Source organism: Myxocyprinus asiaticus, chromosome 13, assembly GCF_019703515.2.
Source record: "Myxocyprinus asiaticus isolate MX2 ecotype Aquarium Trade chromosome 13, UBuf_Myxa_2, whole genome shotgun sequence".
NCBI lineage: Eukaryota > Metazoa > Chordata > Actinopteri > Cypriniformes > Catostomidae > Myxocyprinus > Myxocyprinus asiaticus.
Genome location: NC_059356.1, coordinates 37,977,406 through 38,003,323, shown reverse-complemented (window position 1 = coordinate 38,003,323; position 25,918 = coordinate 37,977,406). Strand labels below are relative to the sequence as shown.

At 38.6% G+C, this 25,918-nt stretch overlaps 2 protein-coding genes across 3 annotated transcripts in view; both read left to right on the top strand.

The window, feature by feature from the left end:
• The first annotated feature begins 81 nt into the window (after window positions 1-81).
• On the top strand, window positions 82-25,146 carry LOC127450528 (ceramide synthase-like). 2 transcript variants are annotated; one of them, XM_051714746.1, is made up of 7 exons: window positions 82-294; window positions 5,746-5,905; window positions 6,637-6,720; window positions 17,197-17,419; window positions 17,855-17,950; window positions 20,475-20,584; window positions 22,862-25,146. In XM_051714746.1, the coding sequence occupies exons 2-7, from the start codon at window positions 5,781-5,783 to the stop codon at window positions 23,100-23,102; spliced, it is 879 nt and encodes a 292-aa protein (XP_051570706.1). In that variant the 5' UTR covers window positions 82-294; window positions 5,746-5,780; the 3' UTR covers window positions 23,103-25,146. The 2 variants fall into 2 exon arrangements, with proteins under 2 accessions (XP_051570706.1, XP_051570708.1); XM_051714748.1 differs by lacking the exon at window positions 82-294 and adding an exon at window positions 346-1,154.
• The window catches only part of LOC127450520 (RUN domain-containing protein 3A-like), a 20,936-nt gene continuing 18,277 nt past the window's right edge, over window positions 23,260-25,918 (top strand). The window contains exon 1 of the mRNA XM_051714733.1: window positions 23,260-23,389. Coding sequence (XP_051570693.1) covers window positions 23,328-23,389 — 62 coding nt within the window. The 5' untranslated portion in view covers window positions 23,260-23,327. The remainder of the gene's footprint in view (window positions 23,390-25,918) is intronic.

The window sequence follows — 25,918 nt, the reverse complement described above, 5'->3', positions numbered from 1 at the left end:
TACCGACTACTGAAACAATGAGGATGACAAAGACGTCGGGCCATAAATAGTTAATGCAGGATCGCACTATCAGGTCACTTTGTTTTCACTCTCCATTGGTCAAATTCACCGTCATTCAAACTCTGAACCAATCAACGAAGGGCAAATCTGTCAGGTTCGTCTCAATAAGCCAATCAGCGTTTAGTTAATAAGAGTCGCGGTGCAGATTTAAAAGTACAATTAATCTCTTGTCAACACATTTGGGACTGGGGCCAGTCGAAAAAGACGTGATTTCTGAACCGAGAGCGATGCACAGTAAGTTGTAATGACACATTTTCCTAACCATTCAATATTTGCTTACTTCTCCCGTGATATTAGTTAAAAGTAAAGTGAAATGACACGAATAAAAACGGCTGGATTTATCCCTCCGCGAGGCTCTGAGTCATGTTAGCGGCGCTAGCCCGAAAGCTAGCCCGCGCGGGGGGCCACAGTTTGCATACAACGACCTTATTTAGATTACTTTCGTCAAATATGAGCCATTTCATCCGGCCAGTTCTCCTCAGTCCCCACTTGTTTTGTCTAATCTCAGTGAGGTGGTCAGAGAGGCAGAACTGGGTGAGCAAAGCGGTTGCCTGGATACCTGCTTTTCTCATCATACATCTGGTACCGGTATCCGCTCTCCGCCACGGGCAGCCTAGATTTTTATTTAAATAAGTGATTTGAAAGGCTAATGTTTGAGTGTAGTCACATCTGACCACTGCAGCGTTTGAAGTGCTGATTCAGCTTGAGTTAAGAGCTTCTGGAAGACCAGGTGGACGTGGATCTGCTCTCTTACGTCCAGGGATTGACTCTGCCAAAACGTTGTCACGGAGCAGACAGACGGGTGGATGAGGGCAGAGAGCTTACAGACAAACTTAGTGGAGCATTACTACTTTAGACTTCCTTAACACGTGTATGCTTGCTTGTCTTTCTCGTTATCTTATATAAAACGTGTACGCATTTTCCTGCCGCGCGCTCTCGCATCCAAACTGCGAGTTTCTGAGATCAAGCGTTTAGCGTAAATCAAGAACAACATGTGGACCGTTTCACAGATGCCTCCTGGAGCTTGCGATCCGACTTCTGCAAGACTGTGACAGGACCGTCCCGCCCCAGAACCGACGCTGCTCAACCCTAATGTAATTTTCTGCCTTTGCTTTTTTTTTTTGGCTTGCCTGTCCTTTTCTAGGGCTTCACGCTATCCTGCACTCCCAGCCTGCTCTACTCTATGCTAAACTCCCTTTCTTTAACCTAATTTCTGATTGTATTAAAACAAACGAGTTGCATGGCACTGATCGAACTCTGCTGTAAATAATCACACGGTGTTGCACCATGTTGAAGATCTCGCCGATTGCTCATGTTGTGGGCTATGGGGTCGCGTCCCCGTTTTAGCGTTTAAGGTTTTTTAACCCCACCAACCATGTGGGGAGGTAAAGCGATTCATAACTGGCTGTTATGAACAAGCGAGTGGACCTACAACCTGTTAGCTAGAGTTCCCGTCGATATTCCGTCTGCTGAGCTGCTGTCGAGGAGACAATAGGATGGATGCTGCTAGACAATGCGGCATGTTTACACGCCCCGTGCTCCGAAACGCATTGATCGAAAGCTGCGCGCGAGACGTGCTTGCTTCATCTGTTGTTTGGCCCAAGTTAACATAAACGGAGAAAAATCAGCACGTTGTGAGACCTGGGATGTCTACGGAGGCCAGGGGGTTTCATAATATTGTTTACCCATATTTTAACGGAACGAAGCATTGCTCAGATGTATTTTGACGAGTTTTGAGCGTAAAAAGCAGCATGTTTTCAGTTTTTATAACAATCCTGTTCGACCCCCCCGCAGTTGAATCAGATGCGTGTTGCATGAATAGATCCTTTCAAAGAATAATAAATACCTAGAACACATGGGTTGCTTCTGTGCATGTCTGTGATATCAGTTCCTATCATGTTATCCCTAGTCTTTGTAATGCACCACCTCTTGATTTTGCTGTGATGTCTGGGTTAGTTATGGTTGGTTGTTTTGGGGAAACTGCACCTTTTTTTTTTAATGAGTAAACAATCGAAATATACATTAAAATGTGGCAGTTCAAATGTGAATGAATAAACAGGAAAGCAAGGGACATGTTAAAACATAACACTGGTATCTCAACAAAGGTATTAACAAAACTGAAAAATTAAAACTGATAATAAACAAAATAAAGAGGGGTCTTTTTACTCGTCTTCTAGCGCATTTTACTCATCTTCTAACAAATGATTTGTATGATTTTGGCAAATTTGCAGGCTTTTTTTTTTTACCGTCAATACATCTTAAAGGAATATTCCGGGTTCAATGCAAGATAAGCTCAATTGGCAGCATTTGTGGCATAATGTTGATTAGCACAAAAATTAATTTTCGACTCGTCCCTCAAAAATCGAGGTTACAGTGAGACACTTACAATGGAAGTGAATGGGACCAATTTGTGGAGGTTTCAAAGACAGAAATGTGAAGCTTATTTTATAAAAGCACTTAAATGAATTCTATTAAAACTTGTGCATTATTTGCACTGTACAGTTGTTTAAATTGTTATTAGTCATTTTAGGGTTTGTTGACAGTACATCGTAAGGGCAACGAAGCTGCAAAATTGGCTATTAACTTTACACAGAAAAGGTTAGTAAGGGATTTTATCACACTTAAATCATGTTAACACACATGTTGTTTATGTCTTGTGGCTTTTATACTTTTGAAACTGAGTATCTTAAAGGAATAGGATTAAAACATTGGAGTCATCTGGATTACCTTTATGATGCCTTTATGTGCTTTTTGGAGCATCAACATTTTGGCACACATTCACTTGCATTGTATGGACCAAAAGAGCAGAGAAATTCTTTTAAAAATCATAATTGTGTTCTGCAGAATAAAGAAAGTCATACACATCTGGGATGGCATGAGGGTGAGTAAATGATGAGAGAATTTTCATTTTTGGGTGAACTATCCCTTTAACATTCAAAAATTGGCCCCATTCACTTCCATTGTAAGTGCCTCACTGTCACCTCGATTGTTGCAAGTTCCACTGCAGTGGGGGCCTGGGTAGCTCAGCGAGTAAAGACGCTGACTACCACCCCGAGTTCGAATCCAGGGCGTGCGGAGTGACTGCAGCCAGGTCTCCTAAGCAACCAAATTGGCCCGGTTACTAGGGAGGGTAGAGTCACATGGGGTAACCTCCTTGTGGTCGCTATAATGTGGTTCTTGCTCTCGGTGGGGCACGTGGTAAGTCGTGCATGGATGCCGTGGAGAATAGCATGAGCCTCCACACGCGCTACGCCTCCACGGTAACGTGCTCAACAAGCCACGTGATAAGATGCACGGATTGGCGGTCTCAGATGTGGAGGCAACTGAGATTCGTCCTCCACCACCCAGATTGAGGCGAGTCACTACGCCACCTCGAGGATTTAGAGTGCATTGGGAATTGGGCATTCCAAATTGGGGAGAAATGGGGAGGGGGGAAAAAAAAAAAGGTTCCACTGCAGCAATGACAGGAATATAATACAATAGCTTTCCCCCTCCACCCACAAGGTTACCCCCACTTTTAACTGCTGTACCACAACATGATGGCCTTCACCTTCCCACACACACACACACCTTTCTTCCTCTTCTTGCTGTCCCCTCTTCTCTCTCCCCTCCCTTTCCCTGCAGTAATCTTTCTAAATCTCCAGCTTGCTAATCCTTTCCGTGTCTATTTTAGAATGGACACCCCTCCCCTTCCCAGCTTCTTCTGCTTCAATATAAATATGGATTGGGCATATGTAGTTTAAACCCCATTTAGCCAGAATAGTTAAAGGATTCCTTACAAAGCAATAATGAGACCACTGAAGGGATGCAGTCCCTGTGGTCTTTGGCTACAGAATTCTCCTCCTGGAGATATCTGGGGAATATATCTATTGCATTACAATGCCTAAACATGAAGAGTCCTGTAATCTGTTATTTGAACTTGATATAATCTGTTTAATGTTTAATGCCCTTGGGTTTATGCACATTGCATTGACAAAAGCTGTTGGCCTGATCACGGTCCTTGTGTTGCTGCTTGTCACATAAATTGTATTCACTGCTGTCTTCCCCAATTTGTCTGATCCTTCTGTCTTTGTCTTGCTTTTCTCTCTCATTTCTTTCAGTAAACAATATTTTGGTGACAGTGCTGAGCTTGAATGCAAATGCTAATCTCTGAAATTTTACCAAGCAATGTCCTAAAGTCTATAACTCATTAACTAAACAGACAAAGTATTTAGACATTACATAATTAAGATATTATTACAAAACCAAATGCTTTAATTTTCTGTCTTAATGGAAAAAATGTACGTTTCAGAGCCTCAGGATTGTTGCAAGCTCTTTTTACAGGGTTTGCAAGGCAACACTGTATCGATATTATGGTTAAAGGAATAGTTCACCCAAAAATTATAACTCTCTCATCCTTTACTCACTCTATGTTGTCTCTAACTCACATGACTTTCTTTTGTCTGTACTAACGATTTTTTTAAGGATACATGATGTGTTTTTGTTCATACAATGCAAGTCATTGAAACTTTCAAGCTCTGAAAAGGACATAAAGGAAGCAAAACGTAATCCATACAACTCGAGTGGTTTAATCCATGTCTTCTGAAGCGATACCTCACCTGTAATGCTAAGTATTTAACTTCTGCATTTAATTCGGCCTGCACCGTTTAACGTCCAGACTCCATCCAGACTTTGTTTTGTAGATAATTTCTGACTCCGGTGTGCTATCTACACTCACCGAGCTCTTTATTGGTCCTAGTGGAAGTGCCCAACATGGTGATCTTCTGCTGTTGTAGCCCATCCACCTCAGGGTTTGACATGTTGTGCATTTTGAGATGCTCTTCTGCTCACTACAATTGTACAGAGGGGTTATCTGAGTTACCATAGCCTTTCTGTCAGCTCGAACCAGTCTGGCCATTCTCCGTTGACCTCTCTCATCAACAAGGCATTTTCATCAGCATAACTGCCACTCACTAGATGTTTCTTTTGTTTTTGGCACCATTCTATAGAGACTGTTGTGCGTGAAAATCCCAGCAGATCAGCAGTTACAGAAATACTCAGACCAGCCCATCTGGCACCAACAATCATGCCACGCTCTAAATAACTGACCACAATTTTTTCCCCATTCTGGTGGTTGATGTGAACATTAACTGAAGCTCCTGACCCATATCTCCTTGATTTTATGCACTGCACTGCTGCCACACGATTGGCTGATTAGATAATCGCATGAATAATTAGGTGTACAGGTGTTCCTAATAAAGTGTTCAGTGAGTGTATTCATGTTTTTTAAACTTGATGTTTTTTAAGAAATGTAATATTCACAATGCAAACAACAGCAATGATGTCATATTTGCATACTGAAATGTGATTAGTCTTGTCTTCCGTACATATACAGTTTGTATATACAACAATTTATAGCCACTTTTACACAACACAGTGATGGTGTTGAATCTTATGTGCAGTTTACAGGAAACCAGACACATGCTGAGTGTCATGACAACAGCAAAGATGCCGCAAACACACTGATACAGAACATAATTTACACAAATAGAAATAAAGTCCTCCTAAAACTTTAACATTATTATTTAGCTGCCTTGCAAGCACTGGTATTTCCTTTTAGAAATGTAATGTTTTATAAATGTATAGAGATTATAAGATGTCCATTCAGATAAAACCCTAAAATGCATAATATTTCCTCCCCTTCAGACAGACAGTGAAGTTGAGCGACATTTCCCGGGATTATGCTGAGCATCCTTGCAGCTGGCTCCATATTTTTCCCTGGCCTCTTCCTGCTGTCCAAACGATTCCTGAAACATGCTCCTGGGCTCAAATGGAGCGAGAAGGATGCTGTTATCGTCTCATCCAGGTAAACTAGGGCAAGAGAAAGTGAGACGTGATGAGCGGTGCAGTCAGACTTAAGATGCACTGCTTTAGTTACTTTTGCAGCTTCAGTCGCCCCTCTATCATACAAAAACTGAATGCTAAATGAGTTTATAAGACAAGCACACTGAACATAAATGCTTTATTGTATTGCTCCTGGTTAGGACATGGTGAAAGTAATGGCACTGGGTTCTTAATTGTGTCTTTCTGTGATTTGGAAAGACACGGTTAAAAAATAGATTATCCAAGTTGCAAATTCCCCCTAAAGCGCAACTAATATACAAACTGCGTCTGTGAATGTGACCTTTTAAGTTTATACTCTGCAGAACTGTTGTTATTATCCTGTAACTGCACTTTTGTGAGGCCTTGTTTGCACACAGTGTGACTGATTAAGATCTGTCGAGTAAAGAGTTGCTTAATTGGCTTTGTTGCAAAGCACTGTTCGATGCATTGATAAGGAAAGTTACTGTGTAATTTCCTGCTCAAAATCTGCTTAATGGTTTCAAAGGGTTTATGCAGTCTTATTTTGGTCTCTCTTCTTTCTTTCTTTCTTGGATCTTTTATAGAATTGAATAGTCTCTCTTTTTTCTATGTATAGTTTTTGCAAGGTGTGTTGTATTTATGAATTGTTTGATCACCACCTGTATTTACCATGAAATAGCCATTGTAGCTGATATGGCAATAAACACCAAACAAACTTCTTTCTTTCTTTCTCAGGCTGGTGTCATCCATTCAAGCCATTATGGCATCCTCTGCCGGGTACATCATCGCCAGTTCTTGTAAAGATGTCATCCTGGACCAGTAAGTATTGGCTAAAATTGTGTATTATGACTAGATATAGACCATTTCAAGGACGTAAACAAAAACAAAGGAGTTAGAACGCTACTGTGCATGTCTGGCCGTGAAGCATTTCCAGTCGATGCATTTTTATAACTGAGAACTGTCAAAATAGAATGAATAGTGCGTACTTTTAGAGTCTAGATAAAACAGAACAAACGTGATATGGGCAAAAACTGAAAATAAACACCGGATCCTTTAAATAAGACTCTGAGTCAACAATTTTTTTCAAAGTACAACAAACGTTTACTTGAAGTAACGTATTCAGACGTGTTGTTGATACTCAACATCTAATAATAATTATAATTAATATTAATTTTCTTTATTTATCACACATTTGCACATATACAGTGAAATTCTTCTTTTTCACATATCCCAGCTAGGCTGGGGTCAGAGTGCAGGGTCAGCCATGATACGGCACCCCTGGAGCAGATAGGGTCAAGGGCCTTGCTCAAGGGCCCAACAGTGGCATCTTGGCGGTGCTGGGGCTTGAACCCCCAACCTTCTGATCAGTAACCCAGAGCCTTAACCGCTGAGCTACCACTGCCAATCTATGTGGCAGTCTAATCACTTTAATTTCTGGTAGTTCCAGGCATCCAGGGAGCATCCAGCTTCTGAACAACATGGTCCCCATTTTAATAATGACATTTTATGACAATCGTGTTAACGTAAGTAATGTTAATCGTGCTAAAGTCACTATGAATGAAGCATCTCCCGCTGTTCAAGGAACAAAGACATCACTTCCTTAAACCGCCGAATAGTCCTTGAAATGGTCTATACAACAGTTAGTTCCAGTCCTATAGTCTGATTGGACAAGGGGTGTTCCAAGAGTTCTTTTATTTAGCATAACAGCACTGAGGCGTATCACTGCTTTAAAGCTGGGTATTGATACAGATTTCCAATTCGATTCCGATTAGATTCAATATTGATTCATATGGGTTTATTTCAGTTATAATGTCACCTTTGCTTACATATAACTTTTTCATCATTTTGGTCACATTTGTGCTTTAAAAAATTAACAAATGTACATAATCAATAAATAAAAAAAATTCATTTATTATTTTTTGTTACATATTTATTGTTATATTGCATAATTTGTACTATTTACAAGTATTTACATTGATTTGATGAACACGTGCTAAAACCGGTTCTGTCTCTTTAATAAAAACTGCATTTTTGTAAACAGCGCCTTTAAATGAGCGCATGGCTTTACCCCATCTGTGCGATGCATGATTAGAATTAAATGTTTTTTATAGTTGTTTTTGATCAACTGACTGTAAAGAACAGAAAGGGTATTAAAAGAGACAGTATTCAATGACAAATGGGTTGCGTGGATCTCGTCTTGAACACACATTACACAGAACGACTTTTACACTCAACACGCTGTGAATGGATCTTGCTGCTTAACATTTCACTACTAAACTACACAATTACTGGTGAGTGAAATGTAAACATTTACCAGCCAGTTGCCAAATATGTTCACTTTAGTAACATTGTGCGAAATTTGGTTGCAAATGCGAGTGATTTCCTCTCATTGTAGTAGAGGGTGCTTTGAGTGAAAGATCAGTCTTGGGATTTAAGAATCAATATCGAGATCGTTCAAATGAAGATCGTGATTAATTGGAAAAACAATATTTTTACCCACCCCTACTCTGCTTGTCTGTATTTGTGACGTTCAAGACAGGCTGTTAAAGTATACTTTGGACAAACGTGAACGCTGAGTGTCCGCCTACAGGACGTGGGACGCAAATCTTGTCATCAGCAGAATGCACGATCACTGAACGCGCACAGACTGATTTTTTTGTAACTGCACGTCTTTGAACGTGCAGAATGCACATGCGCGTGGAATTATTTGCACTAATTAGTGTGTCCACAAGGTGGCAACACTCAATTTGAGCCATTGTTGTCACGAAGAAGCGCTAGAAGATGTAATCGGTGCTAAACAACAGGAGACAAAGGTAAAAACAACAACAGTGGATGTGCACGTCAAGAACACGTGTTTGAGGAGGTCAGGAGATACCTGTAATTGTATAACATGAGTCTTAAGGACTATAAAGACATCTTTATGGGTCTAAACTCCTTAAGAGAAATAGGAACACATCTCATATATCTCATCGTAGCACACATGCGCCAAACGCCTGTGAATGCGCGTGCAGTCATTTGGAGTATAATTTGCCAGGCTCATGTTCAACTGTACGCAGACGCTGAGCGTTCGCGTCAGAATCAAATTATACTTTGGGCTTTAGTCTTTGTGTTGCTCAGTGACACGCATTAGTTGATCCTGCTTTGGCTTATCAGAGCTACTTTCATTAGCAAAGCAAAAATAGACAAAGTAATTGTCCATATTTTGTCAAATATATAAGTTCTCAATATTAACATTTTATAAATCTTGTAAAAATATTGTGCTGTTAATAATACAATTTGGTGTATTTTCTGGCATGTCTGGTTGATGTTACTCTAGCATTCTCTGTTTCTGTGCACACAACACTGTTTTAACTTCAGAGTTTGTTTGTTTTCCCTTGTGCATTTGTCTCTGGCATCTCGCTCTATTTGTATGTGTGTGTTGCATTAAGTATACAGCTGAGAATTCTCTGATTTGTGTGGAATTGTTCCCAGATGTGTAGGAGTGAGAAGTATTCCCTTCTCTTTTCTAAGAATGTGCTTTTCCTCCACTGCACACCTTGTGTCAGTGTAATCTAATTAGGCTCTTAACCTAATTAGTTTCTATCTGTAAATCCACTGTGGCACGCCAAGGCAGAGGGAAAGCCAGACTCTGGAAAAACTTGACAGTGACTTTCAGCTTTTATGACCACTTTAGTCAGCTGCTTTAGTTTGTACTTTGAAGCTGCATCTAAACACTGTTAAAACCCATTTGAAGTGTTCACACAGATGGTTTGTGGAGAGTTATTGGCTCCTTTTTAATTCTATTTGCCAGACTTAATTGAATCACCTATCTTATTTTTAACTGTTTATCTTGTGCTGCGATCCAAAGGCACACAAGTGAATTAATCAAATGGGTCAAAGCAGTTATGTATTGTAACTGATTTAAGGCAAGTAAACTCAATTACTTGGTTTCTGTGTTGTGTTGCATCAGTCAGGGAACAGAGCAGTAGCCAGCATCCTAACTGAAATGGGACCTCATAAGTGACCGATTTGGAATGCTCCACATAGGAGCAACTCCTTCAGTCATACAAATAGCGCTAATCACACATGCATGGGAGACATGACTTAAAATACATTTTACTAGAGTTTAGCATTAACTCAAAAGAAAAATTCAAAGCACACATTTAAATATTTGGGTAAAATGTTTAAACTAAATGTTTAATCTATACTTTTCGATAATAAATAAATTATTAAATTATATTGCCTTCTAAACAAAGGATATATGCAATACTGCCTAAGCATATGTCAAGATAAAGTTATCTTAGAATGCAGCATATTTTGCTCACTGGCGTAGAATTGGCTGAGTCTGCATACTGAAGGGACGTTGAAGAGCTGTCTGGTGCAGTCAAAACAACCTGGAGCTGAACATGCTCAAAACAGTGGAGATGGTAGTGGACTTTAGGAGGAACACCCCAACATTGACCCTGCTCACCATTCTGAACAGCACTGTGGGAGCAGTGCCATCTCACAGGACCTGAAGTGGGAGACCCACATTGACTCCATTGTGAAAAAGGCCCAGCAGAGGTTGTACTTCCTTTGCCAGTTGAGGAAGTTCAACCTGTCACAGGTGCTGCTGATCCAGTTCTACTCCGCAGCCATTGAGTCTGTCCTCTGCACTTCAATATCTGTCTGGTTTGGTTCAGCTACGAAATCAGACATCAGAAGACTACAAAGGACATTTCGGACTGCTGAGAGGATTATTGGTTGCCCCTTGCCCTCCCTTCAAGAACTGTACACTCCCAGACTGAAGAAAAGGGCAGAAAAAAAATTACTCTGGACCCCACTTACCCAGCCCACTACATTTTTGAACTGTTGCCTTCAGGACGGCGCTACATAGCACTGAGCACCAGAACCGTCAGGCACAAGAACAGTTTTTTCACTCAGGCTATCTATCTCATGAACAGTTCAAACTGCCCCATTGAGCAATAATTATGTGCAATACACGTCTTAGATTATTTATATTTATCCAACATATCCTACTACTTCTGCCATAATATTCCATTGCACAATCTGTATATAACGGATTTGTATTAGTACATATATATATACACAGTGGCATGCAAACGTTTGGGCACCCCTGGTCAAAATATCTGTTACTGTGAATAGTTAAGTGAGTAGAAGATGAACTGATCTCCAAAAGGCATAACATTTTAAGCAAGATTAGTGTATTTTTGTTTGTTTTGTACAATTTTAGAGTGAAAAAAAGGAAAGGAACACCATGCAAAAGTTTGGGCACCCCAAGAGATTTGAGCTCTCAGATAACTTTTACCAAGGTCTCAGAACTTAATTAGCTTGTTAGGGCTATGGCTTGTTCACAATCATCATTTGGAAAAGCCAGGTCATGCAAATTTCAAAGCTTTATGAGTACTCTGACTTCTCAAACATTTTCCCAACAATCAGCAGCCATGGGCTCCTCTAAGCGGCTGCCTAGCACTCTGAAAATTAAAATAATTGATGCTCACAAAGCAGGAGAAGGCTATAAGAAGATAGCAAAGCGTTTTCAGGTAGCCGTTTCCTCAGGTCGTAATGTAATTAAGAAATGGCAGTTAACAGGAATGGTGGAGGTCAAGTTGAGGTCTGGAAGACCAAGAAAATTTTCAAAGAGAACTGCTTGTAGGACTGCTAGAAAGGCAAATCAAAACCCCTGTTTGACTGCAAAAGACCTTCTGGAAGATTAAGCACACTCTGGAGTAGAGGTGCACTGTTCTACTGTGCAGCGACACCTGCACAAATATGACCTTCATGGAAAAGTCATGAGACGAAAACCTTTCCTGCATCCTCACCACAAATTTCAGCATCAAAAGTTTGAAAATGAACATCTAAACAAGCCTGATGCATTTTGGAAACAAGTCCTGTGGACTGATGAAGTTAAAATGTAACTTTTTGGCCGCAATGAGCAAAGGTATGTTTGGAGAAAAAAAAAAGGTGCGGAATTTCATGAAAAGAACACCTCTCCAACTGTTAAGCACGGGTGTGGATCGATCTTGCTTTGGGCTTGTGTTGCAGCCAGTGGCACAGGGGAACATTTCACTGGTAGAGAGAAGAATGGATTCAATGAAATACCAGCAAATTCTGGAAGCAAACATCATACCATCTGTAAAAAAGCTGAAGATGAAAAGAGGATGGCTTCTACAACAAGATAATGATCCTAAACACAACTCAAAATCCACAATAGACTACCTCAAGAGGTGCAAGATGAAGGTTTTGCCATGGGCCTCACAGTCCCCCGACCTAAACATCATTGAAAATCTGTGGATAGACCTCAAAAGAGCAGTGCATGCAAAACGGCCCAAGAATCTCACAGAACTAGAAGCCTTTTGCAAGAAAGAATGGGCAAAAATCTTCCAAACAAGAATTGAAAGATTCTTAGCTGGCTACAAAAAGCATTTACAAGCTGTGATACTTGCCAAAGGGGTGTTACTAAATACTGACCATGCAGGGTGCCCAAACCTTTGCTTCGGGCCCTTTTCCTTTTTTGTTATTTTGAAACTGAAAAAGATGGAAATAAAAAAAGTAATATTGCTTAAAATATTAAAGAAATTTGTCATCTTTATGCCTTTTGGAAATCAGGCCATCTTTTACTCGCTTAGCTATTCACAGCAACAGAAATTTTTTGAACAGGGGTGCCCAAACTTTTGCATGCCACTATAAGTGTGTGTGTGTATGTATGTATGTGTGTGTGTGTATATATATATATATATATATATATCATTTTAAAAAAATTTTTTTTTGTCTAATTGTGTATTTCTGTATATACTTCTGTTTTCTATTCACTTTTTATTTTTTTATTTTCTGTCTTGTTGTTGTATTGTCTGTGCACTGGAAGCTTCTGTCACCAAGACAAATTCCTTGTATGTGTAAGCATATTTGGCAATAAAGCTCATTTACATTTATTCATTTGGCAGACGCTTTTATCCAAAGCGACTTACAAAAGAGGCTCATGCTGATCAAGCTCATGCTGATTCTGAATTAAAAGATGCTATTTTTTGTATTGTTTAAGCATGCTGACTGTGCTCGGTGCATTGCATGTAGTTACTGTCAGTGAGTAAACTTTGAAAAGTTGCATCATATATCGTCCTCATTATTTAAAACATTGCTTCTGTACACATTCAACAATAAATGTCAGTTTTAATCAGACTTTAAATTGACTGCTGTAAGCAATGTTCCCATTATTATGCGTAGTCCAAAGGTTTATTTGTAAGGTGTTGTGGACAGTATTTTTATAGAGTCTGTTGCCGATTCTTTATGTTGAAGTGTCTGACAGAACAACAGATTGCTTTAATAAACTGTTACAGAAGAAAAAACTGTTTAATGCCGTGAACTACATGTTGCACATCCACAGTAATCTTACATTTACGCACTTTTGAAGCACTCTGTTTACACTTAAGCGCATCACTGAGCTTGGGATGCGCATAAGCGGTGTTGTACCCTTGAGTAGAGCATCTCTTATTACCTCCTTTTTATTTTGTGTGTGTGTGTGTGTGTGTGTGTGTGTGTGTGTGTGTGTGTGTGTGTGTGTGTATTTATCAGTTTTCCTATTATAGGGTTTCCCTTAGCGTACACATATCCCCCAGAAATACATCCACTTAGACGTTTAGACAATTGTAATATGATATGCATTTTTTTGCATCAGTGCTGTTGCATAATAAGAAAATGTGCAAATAATTGTAAAACCGGTTAACTGCGATTTAATCAAAAATAATAAAATATATATATATATATATACACACCTTTTGAAACAACCTTTACGCCTGATTGTGTCTATGATAGGTAGGTTGCCATGGTTGGCAGCTCACTAGGTTTTGGAACAGAGTCTACAGTATATGTGTAATGAAATATTCAAATTAACTTCACATAGCATTGGAAAATCATCCATTTCAGGGCTCCAGACTGCGACTTAAATGGTCACAAATGCAACCAAAAATAATTGATTGCGACAATAATTTAAAATCTAGTCGCCATTGGCAACAGTCGTGTTGTGTGTGTTCATATGCGGTTTCGTCAGATATCATCTTGTAAGTTATTGAATACATCTTTAGAGCACGCACTAGTGTGTCTCGCACTGCTTTTCTATTTCTGACGAGCCCGCTGCACCACACGCAACAACAAACCCAGTGAGAGAGAGTCGTGAACAAATGACTCTTTTGAACTAGGTCTTCTTTATGAATCACCTGAAAAGAACAGGGTTTAAACTTATGAGCTCAGGTTTGCAGTTTGAATCAGATTCACTTTCTCAGTGAATCAGCCGTCATTGAGCTCACAACTAAGAGCGCAAACATTTCAAAATAAGAGTCCCATGTGTATTTTGGGCTTCTTCATAATTAAGTCCCATATTGTGTACCACTTTTTTTTTTTTTCTTTAAAAAAAATTATTGATTGGGATTGGAGTAGCACAATAAAGTGCATCTGGGATTTTATTAAATTTGCACTCTTGTGGTCACTGTGTCTGGGCCATCCGGTAAAATTAAATCAAGACTAAGGCAATATTGTAAAACAATTGATATATATACAGTTGTGCTCAAAATTTGCATACCCTGGTAGAAATTGTGAAATTTTGGCATTGATTTTGAAAATAGGACTGATCATGCAAAAAAACTGTCTTTTATTTAAGAACAACTATGTGATAATAAATGGCTTCATATGATCACTATCCTTAAATAAAAGACAGTTTCTTTTGCATGATCAGTCATATTTTATAAATCTTTTATCTCTTATATTTGTATAAGTTATGAAAGGGGTGTGAACATTTATGAGACAAAAGGGAATGTAAATTTATAATCTCAACAATATATAGGTTTATTAAACCTCAGAATAATGTGTTATCAGCTGTCTTCTTTTGCTTTCTATCTCGTTTCTGAACAGCAATCTAAATCGAGCAATTCTGTGATTTGGCGACTAAAAACAGCCATTTGGATCCTTAATGTTTCTGTTTAGTTGTGCTTTTAAGTGCTTTTAAAGAAAAGTAGGTAAAGAAGCCTTATTTGTTGCTAGAAGTTGCTCAATACTGCCACAACATAATCTGCATATTCAGATGACTCATTTACATGTTCAGTGGCCCGTGACTTCCTCAGGCAGGATGTTTAACATCTTGTGTCATCTTGTGTGGGTGCTGCAGAGAGCATAATTGTTGCTCATGCCTTCAAAAGTTAATATCAGTTGAGCTTATAGAACTTGTTGTTACTATCCCTTACACTAATCAGCATTTCCTTGATTTCTTGAGTGGCGGTAAGGGGATAATCACTTCATTGGGGTCATCAGGTTGGCACTCTCCTTCACTAGTATTTCACTGATAAGCCCACAACACCTCCAGAGGGCTCAACGGCACCATCTGGCATCCCAGATGTGCCCCCCTCCACTTTTACCCCTTCCTAAGTTCACCTTACAGACCAAATCGTGTCCTTTCTCTTCAGCCAAACCAGTTACTACTACGCTCGGCAGCCTCTGACAATGACCTGGTGGCTTGCCGTAGTGCCCTCCCTCGAACTCCCTCCTCTTTCAGGAGCCTGGTGGTTGATCTGGCCACAAAACCTCAGCAGCCCATCTGCACTGGTAGCACTCTTGCTCTCCTGCCCCACTGCTCTTCTTCAGATGCTGTATGTTCGTATTTCAACCTATTCCGTTCGTATGCTTCACCTACTGTATCCTCCCAGGGCACTGTTAACTCTATGATGCATAGGGACCTCTGTGAAGAAGACCACAAGACCAGGTCTGGCCTCAGATTTGTTATCAAGATCTCTGGCGGAACGATAAGCTACTGGTCTAAATCCACCTGCATCTTCCAGTCACGGGCTATGTCTAGCAGGCTTGATTCCCTCCTTGTAGATGTAAGCTTTTGCAGTTTTCCTGCTAGTATGAAGGCGGTGGTATTGGAGAAGCCAGTTGTTTGGGGAGGTAGGGCGTTGGCAACAGTTCTCCTTTGCTCCAGGATATTTGCCATGTGCCGGAGTACCTGATTGTGTCTCCAGGTATAGCAGCCTTGGGAAAGACTGGTTGTACAGCCGAGAAGAATGTGCCTTAGAGTTGCTGTTTCTTTGCATAGCGGCACGATGGATCTTCTCTCTTCCACTGGTTTAGGTTTGTGGGAGTGGGAAGCACGTCATACGTGGCTCTGATGATGAAACTAATTCTGCCTCCTTCCATCTCCCATAGATCCTTCCAGGTCAGATTCGGTGTTCCACATTTTTCCATGTTGTCCATTGGCCCTGTTTAACCTGCGAGACTGCCCTTACACTTCACATTGCCTCCTCTTGTTGGCAGATCTCAGCAACTACCAGCTTTCGCCGCTGGGTTGATGTTGCTTTGTAGCCAAGTGGGACAACTCGTCACAAGACCAAAACCACCTCTCCCATGCTGTACTTGACCTACAATATCCATGCTTGAGAGACTATTTTACTTGTTCTACAGCCTCAGATGGGGTCTTGTCTCTACTGACCAGACCTTAGAGTAAGGATATTTTGCCGAATACAATAACATTTACCAGTACATTTTTATCTAAATGTAGATGGAAGTTATCATTGCTAATTGCTTGCTACTACTTGAGAGTAATTTTCACTAGGATGTTTAAGTCACTTGATCTACTGCCACTGATTGCAATATTGAAAGCATAAACTAAATAGAATTGTAGACAGAATTTTCTGCACATACCTCTTAAAAATATTATTAAAATTACCATGCAAATATGACTTTTCTGTTGGGAGCACATGAAGGGACCCATTTGCTAGTCAAATTTCAAGGCTGTTCACAGCGATTGGAATTTGTATAGTTAATCTCACCTGCAAGTTTGGTTGAACTCCTTAGAAAGGTCTGTAAACCTTCATGGAAATGTATTGGATACTTTGTAAAGGAAGCACAGCTCTGTCAGTGTTTAAGGAGTTACTATTGCTCATGTCAGGTTTATTGATATTATATTTGCATTCCCATTTGCTCCAACAGCAAGAGAAAAAAATCCACTGTTTTGTTTCCACAACTTTCCAAAAGATGACAAAAATAGAGAGCAGTGGATTACAACAGTCAGAAGAAAGAAAGATGCCAAATTTACTGTCACTCCCTAATGCTAGGGTAATATAACAAAGAGTGGTGAGATAAATGTACAATAAAAAATGCAAAAAATTATACAAAGTTTTGCCGATTTTCCCTGCAAAATTAAGGCGGAAATGCATCATCACAGTCTATTAAAAAGATCTATTGGTCCAAAGGCGTGGAAACCCTGATTTTGCCCCAAAGTAACAATCCTCATTCTTTTATCCCCACATTTCTCTCCCTCTTCTCTCTGTCCAGGCATTGGCTTACCAGCAGCTATATCCTCTTTGCGGTCCCTTACTTCGTATATGACATCTATGCCATGTTCCTGTGCTACTGGTACAAGCTTCAGGTCAAAGATCACGAGGAGGAAAGTGCGGCCAAACCGATGAGGTCAGCCATCAGCGGTTATCTGCGCCGGGAGTTCCTTATGGTCTTGCACCATGTCGTCATGGTTACTGTCTGTTTCCCCGTCTCCGTGGTGAGTGGGATGAGGGAAAATGTACCAATTTTTATTTTTTTTTATCACACACACAAAGTACTAATATGAATATGGAGGCCCACTGTTTTGAGTGTTTGAATGTACCAGTGCTTTGACTTAATGACTGTTTAAGTGATTTGATGGGATCGTGCTCTGTGGGTGGCTTAACGTGTAGCTGAGTCAAACTTGTCCTGAATGGGCCTGTGTACTTTCACCCTATCATTATGCTCTCCATCACTCTCCATCTGTAGCCATGGAGACTGTTGCTGGCGGCTCCAGTGCAGCAACCTGGCATTAGCTGGTTTTTCGGACTGATAAGACTGGAGAACCTCTGCAGTGCGTTTCCTCTGAAGGAGACCTACTAAGGTTTCCTACATCTAACATAAGCTTTCTTTTCTTTTCTTTCTTTCTGTCTGTCTTTCTTTCTTTCTATAGTTCTGGAGACAGGGCAAAGGGGACTATTTTCAGGGTGTTATGTTCATGGCAGAACTAAGCACTCCATCTGTCTGTCTGGGAAAAATACTCATTCAGGTACTACACACAACCACTTTCATTCACCCTTTCTTTCTGTCTCTCTTTCCATCCAACTGTCCGTCTTGGTAGATTTCAAAGTTTACCTCGCTCTGTATTTTTCTTTTCTTGGTAGTATTTGCTCTACAAGATGGTTGCAGGCAAGGTCCAAAATGTATTTTTTGCCACACCTGCCCTTGGCGAGTTAATTTAGTACATTTACCAGCTATAAATATTTCTAATAGGCCATAACCTTACATTTAGTAATTCACCGACGTATCGGCTGCACATATTTATCAGCCAATTATTGACCAAATTAAAACCATCTGCATATCGGTTATAAGCATGTAAATGCAATGGTTTATTTATAATAAATTAATAACACACTTTGTAAAAACTCTGTGGATTAAAATGCATAATCCAGAAATAATAATAGCCACAATAGGCTATGTAGAATTGCATAATAATGTAATATTTCTTTTTTATTTTTTCTCATTGTCACATCAATGCTTAAAAACCGTCATAAAGGGATGTTTAAATTAAAACGAATTGCCCAATACATGCATGTTGTTTTGAACTACAAAAACAAAAGTTCAATGTTTTAGAAGTTCTTAATAAGCTTTATTTCATATCAATCATCATTTTATCATATTTAGTTATTTTTTTTATTTTGTATCCTTTTATCTTCTTTTTATCTTTTATTGTGGCTCTCTTTAAAATATTGTCCTTTTCAACAGATCCAATCCATGTTCAATGGAAATTATTTATTGTTAGAACAGTAAAAAATCTTTTGTACCTCTCTGTATGTCTTTAAAGCATAATTCTTGAGTAAAACATCGATCTGATGACAAAACGTAATTGACAAAATATCAGCATCGGTCTATAGTTTTTTTGTTAAATGGGTATCATATCGGCCCAAATTTGTCATATTGGTGCATCGCTACTATTATTGGCCTACTTCCTTCTGAGGTATTTTTAATTGTTGGTCTATGTACTCATGCCACTGACGGACGCATTTGGATCGTCTCACTTTGGTTGCATCATGTTTCACTAGTTTTCAGCATCTCTAGTCATAAGCACTGTGTTTTTAGAAGGCTGTGTCAAATTAAACGTAGTTTGAAATGTTGAAAAACAAGTCTTGAGATACCTGCATTCTGTTGTGATCGGTCAAGCTGCCATTTAGCGTGTTATCTGTGAAAGGCTGTGCTGCCTGTTGCTCTCTTTGACGAGGCATGTTGCCAGTAAAGCTGTAGTGCTGACTGCCCCCTACTGCCACATAAAGGTGGTACATCAAGCTTAAATTGCTCCGATGGTAAGAACATTCCTTATTACGGGAATTTAGGTACAGACTGGGGGCATGATTAATTGCATACATTTTTTAAACATGTTTTTTAAAAATCTAATTAATCACACACGTTCAATTTACAGCCCTAAATAAATATTTGTATCCTTATGACAGTGGGATTTTTAAGCTGTTTTTTTCCTTGTGTATTTGTGACAACAGTGCCACTGAGCATCATATATGAGCTAGTCTCAGTGTCTCATTAAATAAAAAGGTACATAAAGAAGACACATGTGATATTGCTCCCCATGTTTTGGTGTTTTCATGCAAAGAGTGTTCCACATATGTATTGCCACATGGAGTTCTGGAGATAAAACTTTCAGCATCCTTTTGTTTCAGCATAAAATTTGTAAAATCAATCCACTGATGTATAAGTCTTTAAAAGATGTGCATATCATAAAGGTGTGGTCACACTACACTTCGCGCTCTATTCACTTCCATTTATACACATCTGAACACAGGACACTGGAAACGCAAACTCATTTGAAGAAATTCCGCTGCACAAAAATTCACATTTGGTGAACTACCACCCGCAAAGTCATATGACGGGAAGACGTGTGACCAATAGAAAATCGAAACATCACACACTGACCTCACTGACCTATTTCAAAGCTGCGTGTTTTTGTTGTTGCAGGAAAGTGAGTGGATTGGATATTTTAACTGTTTAATTTAATTTTATTAGTGATTTATTATTTATTAAAACCAGAAGCACTTAAGCTTGACATTATATCCTGTCTGTTGCGGTGTCCGAAATAATCTGGCATGCTCAAAGCCTAGTGTGGCCATGGCTTCACAGATATTTTCTTTAGTCGACAGTTCACATGTCAATTTGAATTGTTTGCACCACTTATATCAGCAAGGGTCTATCATTCTTACATTTCGACTTAAACCATGTATTATTTTGTCATGTTTGGTGCTTGGCAAGTGTTAATTTTGGACCTTGGTTGCAGGGTAATCTTTGTCAGACTCACTGATCTTAAAATATTTGATTGATTGAAAGGGCTCTTTCACTCACTTTGTTTACTCTAACCACTCTCTCTTTCTCTCCTTTGTATACCTCTCCTTCACTCAAACTTAATTTAATATCTGGGGATTTTAAATCATGATTGTCACCCTATTGTTCTGCCTATTAATACTTTTCTATCTGTTAAACACTCTCATCTCTCTCTACTTCCTGCTCTCTGCTTTGTTTCTTTGTCTCAGTACAAGCAACAACACACTCTCCTACATAAAGTCAATGGAGCTCTTATGCTGGTCACTTTCTTCATCTGCAGAGTTCTTCTCTTCCCCTACCTGTACTACGCATACGGCAGGTATGATCACTGATGTCTAACACACTCAATCATTCAGTCTTCCTTTTCTGCTCCCTTTCTCTGCTGAGTCAAATTGCCTTGAATATTAACAAGGATGCTCAAATCTGGTGCAGCTTCTCCTGTCAGTTAAATGTAAACATGCCTATTCCCCACTCAGTCCCTCATTTGGACTTGACTCAGACATGACATTTTAATTTACACATTCCTCCCAAATGACTGTAATGACCACTAAAGACTGTGAGCATTGTTGTTTTGAATGGACTGTAATGTCGGGACAATCTTTGTCGGTCTGGATGGCATGGTCTAATTTTAAAATCACAGCACTGATGATTCATAAGACTGGAAATTTGATCATCATTGAACACTGTTGACTTCGCAAATATAACTAAGAGCACAAAGTGTTGAGTGTGTTCTTCATTGCTGACAAACAACAACAGAGTTGATTTTGCTTGCATCAAAAAAATAACTAGCCATTTAAATGTTTTAGAGAAGAAACTAGAACATCTTATATTTTTATATTATTTACTGTTTTATGTACAACATTTTATATTGAAGGCATGAAAAATCATTCATTTCTAGAAATTGCTATTGTGAGCGCAATCTCTGTTAAATGTTTTTTAAAATTCCTTATTTAGTAATCATCAGCGACTTTCAGTGGTCAAAAGATCTGGGAACCTGGCCTGGAACATTCCTTGAAATAAGTAGTCTTTACAAGTCATGGAAACTTATGGAAATGTAAAATTTAGTAAATATAATATATAGTAGTAAAACACTGATTCTTGAGATAAGGGACAAAACCAGTTTAAAATCATAGTTTTTATTTTTTTAATACTAAATTAATTTGAAATGGATATATTTGTAGACAAAGGTCCCAGCAAACGAACCATTTAAGGGAACAGGTTTAAAAAAACAACACCACTTTTTTTCTGAAAATTGACATTTATTCACAACATCATACTGTAATTGTATCAACTCCATCAGACACACTAAAACATACTATTTTAATTTGATCAATCCAACAAGAGTGTAAAGTCTTTAATTATCTAATAATTGTGTTCAGTAAAGGAGTTAAGTGATAAAATATATGATATACATTTTATTTTCTGTTTTCAGAGTATTCTGTAAATTTGGACTAAATTTAATATTTCTCCATCTTAACCATGTGTTGTACACTGGATCCGTTAAAGCTGCTTCTATAACCTAAACTAAAATGCCAAAACTATTATACAGTTCTGACAGAAATGATCATAATGGGAATGATAGAGTTGACATGTTGAAGCTGTGACCACAGAGACTTTAACATTGTTTGTTTAAAATATATATATATATATCATCAAAAGAAAATGTTTTACCAGACCACGTGTCCTACTGTTGCATCCACCACGAGCAGGAAGTGGGAAAGGGGTTCTCAGAGTTATAGCTGACCATGACATCGTCTGATTTATTCAGGAATATAAAAAAAAAAAATCTGTCGGAATTGACAAAGTGATAATCTTGATAAGCAGTTTTATATGGATAGTATAATTTAAAGTTTACTTTATGTATTGTTTGATATCTTACAGATCTATACCTTTCATTTGATATTTGTTTCATTTTTAAACACTTTGTTTGCCAGTTTAACATTGTGACCTCTTACAGAGGACATGTTATGTTGCATGTGCTTCCAAGTGTAGAGCATGTATTTAAAAAAAGGCTTATGAAATTATTTACAAATATAAGTGACAAATGCCCTGATTATACATATTTCACATAAATAAATAATGGTAATTATAAAATTAAATGACTAAGAAATAATGATAGTAAATAGAAAATAATAGTATTAATATAAAATGTTCTAGATTTGATCTTCTCTAAAACATTTAAATGGCTAGATGAAGCTTTTTGTGAGTTCTTGTGTAGAGTAAAACGTAAAGTAAAAGCCCACAAGCCAGTGTCATAACATCAGTCTGTCCTTTGAGGCTCTCGTAGGAGACATTTGTACACTAATAAATAAGATCGTTTAAATCTATAATTCCAAATATTAGTACCTGATATACAAATGGAAATCCATTTAATATGAGTTTAAAGAATATTATGAATGACTAGAAAAGTCATGGAATTTCAAAGGTGTGAAAACACTGTTGCACTATCAAGCTTGGATCCTTTTCATAGTTCAATTCTTATGGTGAACATAAGGGTTTTGTATAAATAAAAAAAACTTTTCTCATAGTTAATTCCTCTAAATCCTTGTTCTTTGTGATCTAAATCTGTGCATATGTGTTTGCACTTCTATCACAGGTACGCATCCATCCCCTTCTACATGGTGCCACTGTCCGTGCCATGGCAGTGTAACGCAGGTGCAGCTTTGCTTATGGCACCGCAGGTCTACTGGTTTTCCCTCATCTGCAGGGGTGCCTTCCGTCTTTTCACTGGAGCCTCACGACACAGAAGACCCTCTAGCAGCATAGACTCTGAACCTAAAACCTCACTCCAGTCCCCAGCCAATGGATACAGCCCCAGAGAGGCTGACTCGCACTGAGAGAGGAGTAAAGATAGATAGAGGTGGCAGGCACAGTATTGTTAGGTTTAGGCCTCGGTCAAAATAGGAAACTGAAGGCAGATGACTCATTATAAAGGGTGGATCTTCCTGTCACCCAATGGTATGGATCAACACGCAAAGAGACCCAACTACTTACCTTCATCTTCTCACTGAGAAAAAAAGCTAGGACTGCAGATCAAACAAACATATTGTTTTCTCCTTAAAATGCAGATATTTAACAGATCATCAAAGCAGAAGGTTGGGAATATGATCTACTGCATTACAGGGTTAGTACATCATTTGTAGATTACCATTATCTTACAAGCTTTACATAAGACTGAGACTTTCATGGACATCAACAGGAACAGTATTTAAAATGAGAGAAGGATGGAAGGGTTGATGGATCCCTCCTCGTTTGCTCTCCAAATCACTTTTTTTTTTTTTATATATATATATATATATATATATCTGTTTTACAGTTGCATGGAGGATGTGGAAAAGGGAACAGACATTTCTCAGTCAATTTGTACATACATTTTCATTAATGTCATGTTGTATTTCAGAACTATTTTAATTTTATTTTAGGCTTTTTGTAGAATCTGTTCATTTGTCTTTATTTATTGAGGTATATTCCTTATTACAGGTAGATTAGTTTGAATGCACAGTCTCACACTTGTCAGAAAGACTGAAAATAGATGTGATCTGTGGGTAAGACTAAGGTGCAAGTAACGCCTTGTCCCAGCTCTCCAAATTCTCCCATTCTGTTCTTCTCTTCCTTATTGCTGATAACACGGATCAAAAAACAAGATGACAACTGCTGCATCCGGACTGCTCTTATTCATCTAGTTTGTTTGTGAATCAGCAGTTATAAAGTAGACATTTAAAGGATTTGGATGAGGCTGAGGTAATGCATTAGTATATCTCTGTTGCAGTACTCCAGGCCTTTTAAGATCTAGATGGGGGGGAGGAGTGGGGGGCTGAGGTGCCTATTAAAACGATGCACTTGAAAACCAACATGAAGTTGCCAAGGTACTTGGACAGACCAGAGCCAATTGCTTTGTACTTTTCGTACAGTTTTATGTGAGGAATGCCAGTATAATGGCCCTTCCTGGAGCTTTGTCCTGCAAGTATATCCACACTACAATATGGAGTTTATGCAACCACTGAAGCGATTGTAAACTGCACACTGACAAGATGTTTCTTAACTGCTTCTCTGTGAGTTGTCAGCTTTCTTTCTGTATGGATTTTTTTTTTTTAACAGTTGGAGGTACACTGATGGCATGTTATGTCACCAATAAGTCCTCAATTTTACAGTAAAGTGTTATTGGTGTAACAATGTTGTCTTGGAGCAACACCTCCCTGGCATGGTGAGCTATTCCTTGCTAAAAATGCATACAAAACTGTTGGTTTGATAAACAGTATTATTGGTTTCTCTGGAGGTGAGAGGACGTTCAAAGGAGTAAGGTTGCACTGAATTATAACAAGGAGGGGTGCTAAACAAACATTTAAGACTATCAGTTGGTTTAAGACTTTAAAAGCGCTGAATAGACAGATCTTTTGGGATTCAATTGGAATCTTATAATAGATTAGTCATGTTTCTATTACTCATTAGAACTGTTTTTATTTTGCCACAGCACATTTAGGCATCTATGTAGCCTTAGAAGTAATGCTTTCAACATGCTCCTTATTCAAAGTACTGCTGGTTTGTTTTACACTGGGGCATCACAACACTAACTCAGAGGGACAGCCTAGTGTTGGGCATGAGTAGGGCCAGTGTGTTCAACTATAGCAAACTATACTGGTTTTGGAACTGGTTAGGAAAAATGACAATTGAGTTAGGAATGACTGTATGTTCTGGCTTTGTAATTATTCTTATTGTTTATTTATTCTGATAATTTATGCATTTTTGGCCAATGTGAATGCACATACGAATACACATGTAAATGTATTTCTGAGTGGGCTTCTGTTGCTGTAGCTGCCTGAAAACAGTTCTGTAATTTTGATTCAGCTGAAATATACTCTGCTCTCTTCTGCTGTGCTCTGATGCTGCTTTTGACCTCCTTTTATATTGACACAGGCTCTGTCGGCAGTTTGGGTGGTTTACAAGGACATTATTTTAGGTTACAAACTGGTAATTTCAAGGGTATTTATGCTATAAATGTGGTTTATGAGGACATTCCTAGTGTCTCCATAATTTAAATTACTATAAACAATGTTTTTTTTAAAATATAAAAACAGGGTTGGGAGGGTTACTTTTGGAATGTATTCCACTACAGATTTCAGAATACATGCTGTAAAATGTCATTTGTAACGTATTCCGTTAGATTACTCAAGGTCAGTAACGTATTCTAAATACTTTGGATTACTTCTTCAGCACTGGTAGATTTTTCACTTGTTTTGACTATAAAAACTCCGCCAGTACAGTAAGACAAAATACAAGTTTAAAATACATTCTCTGAAAAACCTAAATATCTTATGCAGTGCTGTTTCTAAAACAAGATCAATCAAATTGATCATGTTTTAAGGACTTTTAGATATTTTTACAGGAAAACAATAAAAAAATTATCAAGAATGTGATTTTTGCCCTAATATCAAAGGTCTTACTAGGAAAAAAGAAATTATGATCCATCGTGAATTTTCTTGATAAAAAAAATACGATCGTGCCTGGTAACATGTGCATGTAAAATGGCTAGAAGTAGCATTTTAGCTTAGCATAAAGCTGACGGTTTACACAAGGTTTATTTCTATTTCCTCAGCTCCAAACTTACTTCTCTGTCTGCTCGTATGAATGTAACACGTCATAAGAAAGTGTTTCA

What these genes read in the sequence shown, in the direction of transcription:
- LOC127450528 (XM_051714746.1), top strand. Translation starts at nt 5,781, where the DNA reads ATGCTGAGCATCCTTGCAGCTGGCTCCATATTTTTCCCTGGCCTCTTC. An exon ending in TGGGAAAAATACTCATTCAG is followed by an intron (nt 17,951 to 20,474) that starts GTACTACACACA and finishes TCTTTGTCTCAG; the next exon opens with TACAAGCAACAACACACTCT. An exon ending in CTGTACTACGCATACGGCAG is followed by an intron (nt 20,585 to 22,861) that starts GTATGATCACTG and finishes CTTCTATCACAG; the next exon opens with GTACGCATCCATCCCCTTCT.